Here is a 5,040-nt window from a genome sequence, read left to right as displayed (position 1 = left end):
GACCAGGGTACGTTCCGGTATACCGGACCGTACCCAGGGTACGTTCCGGCAGTACCCTGGGGGACATAGACCCTATGAGCATTGCTTACAGCATGTTAACCCCCCCCCCCCGCGTAATATATATATCCGCGCGTAGGCTTATATATTAGCCTATGAGCGATACCGTGCGTATATTTTTGGTAATTACTTAAACTATTCGTGATTCAATAAACTCAAAATTCACGGGGATTATAGCTAAGACATGTGTTTATATGTATCTATCATGTATCCACTCACATCGCCTTCACCTGAGAATTTACCTGCAACACGCGCTGCGCTCATCCCGTTCGTCTCCCGCTAGATGTTCATGTCCACCTACAGTTCGTCAGTAGCATACTAACATCTAGAGCTAGCATGTCAGCGTAGACGTAATGCGTGGATGGTGAGCTGGTCTGTGTTTGTAATAACTGGACCGCATTAAAATAGGTGGCAAACTTGAGAACCTGTTTGGCTCCTCGGGCGGATAGACCATGTGAGATCAGCACAGCACACCTGTGTGTACGTCCGCCAGGAGCACAGCATGCCCGTGCGTGCGTGCGTGCACACTCTCACCGTGTGCTTGCCGCAACGACGGCGCACTTCACGGCCGCGCGTGTGTCCACACGCCGGCTGTTTAATGAGCCAACACACCTCAGTGAATAACGGGTAGGGCTGCGGCGATGCGGGACCATGATATTGCGACCTCGTTCTGCCGCTCCTTCGACTGTGTGTAGGACTCACTGTCATACGGTCAGAGTGTCAGCCTCCTATCGTGATAAAGCTTTATCCTCCGCTCGCCACCAATCATTGATCTGTAAATTGTATTGGATCAATAGTTATTGTGGCGGCCGTTAGAGGGCGGTAGAAGGTTAGTTTCCCAGTAACTGCTTATTACCTGTGAGATGAAGTCCTCTCTATTCGCCTCTTGATTGAAGTTATGGGGTTTTCGCACACTATGCGTTTCTAACACACGACTTAGTTTGATATATGTAATACGCCGTAAAGTATGTTACGGCTCCATGCATATTTACGTTGGAAATACACAACAAAATACATTTTTTAGTCGTAATTACGCGAAACTGATCACCAATCAACTACAATTGCATACTCCACCATTAATTTCAGAGTTTTATTGCCGTTGTGGGTTTTATATTATGCTGTTTAGAAATAACGTAATATGGCTGACAGTACGTGTCGGTATACCAGCCTATTTTTTATATAATCCTTCAAGATTGTGTGTGTGTGTGTGTGTGTGTGTGTGTGTGTGTGTGTGTGTGTGTGTGTGTGTGTGTGTGTGTGTGTGTGTGTGTGTGTGGGTGTGTGGTGTGTGCGTGCGTGCGTGTGCGTGTGCGTGTGCGTGTGTGTGTCTGTGGTTGTCTGCGTGTCTGCATGTATACATGTATGTGCGATGCGCTCGCATGCACGCACGCACGTACGCACGAAAAAATCAGCGCGAATCGCACTGACATTCTGAAATTAGTCGCAAATGAAAACGAATTCAATATTCTCGCAAGATTTTGCGCGATTTCCCTCTCACCCGAATGGCACCAACAAAATGCTGATATCAGCTGCCGCGGCGCTGTTAAGGGGTTTGTAAAAAATTACGGTTGACTTACAAATTAAGGTAAATGTAGGCGGTGCGAGTCCATCGCTGTAGTCCCATAGCTGTCGGCAATTTATCCACAATTCGGCCTCGCTTTCTTCTTGGCCACCTGTCCTTACAGCAACCTCTCCAGGATTAAAATGAAGTAGCGGATCTCGCTGCGGCAACGTATCGTGTCGTTAGCTAGCCCGCACTCCAGGGACGCCAACTCGGCTAGTATATATAGATAGCTATCTGTTGCGAGCCTGCAGGGTACCGATACGCTAGTCGTTGCAGGTATCAACCTTGTAGGCCGCGACCACTCTACGAAGCAATATAGAATGCCGACGATTGACCTGACGTGATAAATACGGGATTGTATTTCAGGTATCAATGTCAATGAGGACGACGTATCCGCATTATAGTGAACTGAAGATTTTGGATGGCCGCACAAGCGCGCACACAGGTACGTAGTACGTACACCCGCACGCACACGCACATGCATGCACACGTGGATACACACGTAAACACGCACGCACGCAAGCACACAAGTAGGGTAGATTAGGGGTAATGCGGCAATGGTGGGTAATATGGCCACCCACATTATTTCCACCTTAGACGCCTATATAATATACACTAGATAGGCTATTGGACTGTTGGGCCCGTGCTGAGAGCGGACTCGCAGTGCCTCCGAACGTGTGCAACGGCGAAGAAAGAAAACCTGCCACCATCTGACACTAAATTCTGGCGCTAATGCGGAATTTGACAATACATCAAAAAGTTTCAGCTATATTATAACTTGAATTATCCCGAGGTAGTATGAAAAACTAATGAAATATACTGTACTGTGTCTATAGAAAGCGCTTATCAAAATTTCACAATAAAAACATTTATATTATCACGCACACACGCACGCACGCACACACACACACACACACACACACACACACACACACACACACACACACACACACACACACACACACACACACACGCACACTCATATACGCACACGCACACGCACACGCACATGCACACGCACACACATGCGCACGCACGCACGCACGCACGCACGCACGCACACACACACACCCACACACACATACACACATATGATCTCTCTGTCTGTCGGTCTGTCCCTCTCTCTCAGCCTTTAAAGAAACAATAGAAAATTACCTACCTGTATTAAGACGCATCGTACTTCTGAAAAGATTTCGCGGGATAAGCATCGCGCCATCGGCGACCAACTAGTTGCCCCCCCCCCACACACACAATTTTATGCTCGTACGAGATTCACGCTAAGCGTGCGTGACCGCTATGAACAGAATCCATGGAAACGAGTTGCTACGATTTTACGTTTTTTTTGTACATTGTCTACAATTTTACGCGCATGTGAACGCGTATTGGTCGTCGCGTAACCTTAGAAACCAATTGGCGCGCGTCGCCAATGTTATTGTGTTGTTGGCATTCAGGCGATTGTGTTGCATTGTGCGCGCGCGCATGCGCGTGAGAGCAGGTAATAAAGCGCTACGTCATTCAGCTGCCATTAACATTATAGGTTTGTAGCTTGTTTTCATTTCATGAACAGCGCCTTTTCTGCACAAAGTGTTTATGAACAAGTGTGTTACAGCTGAAATGTAGTATTGGTGTATACTATTCTAAATTTGTTTCTAAATAAATAAGCTCGGGTGCAGAGATAACAGTAAAACAGGGAATTTTTGTTGCCATAGACAAGCCCCCCACACATTCACTCACGCTCACACACGCATACACGCTTCCCTGCATAGACGACATTTGGAGAGGCGGTGTGCAGCTAAGATGGAAAGCACGCGCAAAATCGATTCAAGAACGTCCTTTGATGGCATGAACACTGAATGAGTTCAAATATCCTGTCATCACGGCGACACGTGGCCTACTATCGATTGAATGCAACGCGAGCCATAGAACCGCTACACACGGCTGAATGGGTGATAATATTTGCCAGATAATTGCATGATTTAGAGCAGGGGCGCGTTTCACAAAGCTCCGTTCGCTATATTCTCCGCTATCTCCTCCGCTAACTCCCGAGTTGTCCGCTAAATAGCGGAGGACGCGTTTCACGAGAAGCAGAAGGTAGAGAAGGTAATCCGCGTAGACGCATACATCATGTCGTCACGGCGCTTCCTAGTTTACCGCCTACTACCTAGTCAACATCAATCATCCAAGTTCCACCACGAGCCCCTGCTACATTTTCCTACCGAATTCCCCAAGTGCGTGCGTGCGTGCATGTGCGCGCGCGTGTGTGGATATGCGTGCGTGCGTGCGTGCGTGCGTGCGTGCGGTGTCATCAGTTGCACCATGCGTGATAAACGCACGTATGCGGTTACATTGCAAGCAGTTTTCGTTCAAACTAGCTTGTCGTCACGATACTCGTTAGAACCTTCGTAATCTAATTTTAACGGCGTCTGACAGTCTATCGCATCAACTGCTTGAAGATTCAGATATTTAAAAAAAGCGAATTTACCTAACGCTATAATTTACATGATATATTGACTACGAAGAATTTTAGAGAAGTTGAGAAAGGGCGAGCCACCGCCATGAGCATAGATATGCCAGCCCCATCACCTATACGTAGACTCAGCCCTCACATAAACAGGTCTATATACGAACGAATCAGACGAAAGTCCTCCTTTTTAATAATAAAATAAGACAGTAAAATACCTGCCACAAGGACAATGAATGATAGCTTATGCATCGACGTTCAGACGTAGTTAAGGGCCGAGCAGACTTATCCTAAACTCCATGCGTGCCTTTCGATACCACGCATAGCAGCAGAAACCTCTAAGTAAAAGAAGCCGAACTAACCCCGAAACCAGAATCATTACTCACCTTCACGGCTCGACTCGCACTCAGGTGTAGCGATGCGTTTCATGGATTTTTTAGGGACGCCTAGCTCATCTAACGTGCAAGACTATAGTTTCAACTGTCACATATAGCTCTAGCTCTAGTACTATAGCCCGCGTACTGTTGTCGCAGGCCCGGTATGCGGGCTATAGTACTAGAGCTAATCTAGCTCCTGCAGTTGCACGCGATCATCATCCTATATCCGGTTCGTGAAATTTCTTTAACTAAAAATTACATATTGTTGATCTATCACATCCACTAAAACGTAGCCACTTTACACGAACTAACACATTTATATCGGGCGATAACTGTCATAAACGAATATTTAAAGCAGATAGGCGCGCAAACACTCCCGCACGTGCGCACACACAGACTTGCACGCACGCATATACGCACGCACAGACTTGCACGCACGCACGCACGCACGCACGCACAGACTTGCACGCACACACGCACAGACTTGCGTGCGCATGCGCGCGCTCACTTCTGTCAAAGCGATGACCATCGACTGATCTATCAGGTTTATTTGGCGCGACCCATTTAACCTCTTGAATGGC

General features: G+C 47.3%; 1 protein-coding gene across 1 annotated transcript in view; it reads right to left on the bottom strand.

Moving 5' to 3' along the window:
- LOC106805147 (solute carrier organic anion transporter family member 4A1-like) overlaps positions 1 to 4,615 on the bottom strand; it is a 38,361-nt gene extending 33,746 nt beyond the window's left edge. The window contains exon 1 of the mRNA XM_014806640.1: positions 4,469 to 4,615. Within this exon, the coding sequence (XP_014662126.1) occupies positions 4,469 to 4,511 (43 nt within the window). The 5' untranslated portion in view covers positions 4,512 to 4,615. The remainder of the gene's footprint in view (positions 1 to 4,468) is intronic.
- Between the last annotated feature and the right edge of the window lie 425 nt (positions 4,616 to 5,040).

This window comes from Priapulus caudatus, unplaced genomic scaffold (assembly GCF_000485595.1).
Source record: "Priapulus caudatus unplaced genomic scaffold, Priapulus_caudatus-5.0.1 Scaffold102, whole genome shotgun sequence".
NCBI classification, from domain to species: domain Eukaryota; kingdom Metazoa; phylum Priapulida; class Priapulimorpha; order Priapulimorphida; family Priapulidae; genus Priapulus; species Priapulus caudatus.
This window is presented reverse-complemented; position numbering and strand designations above follow the sequence as displayed.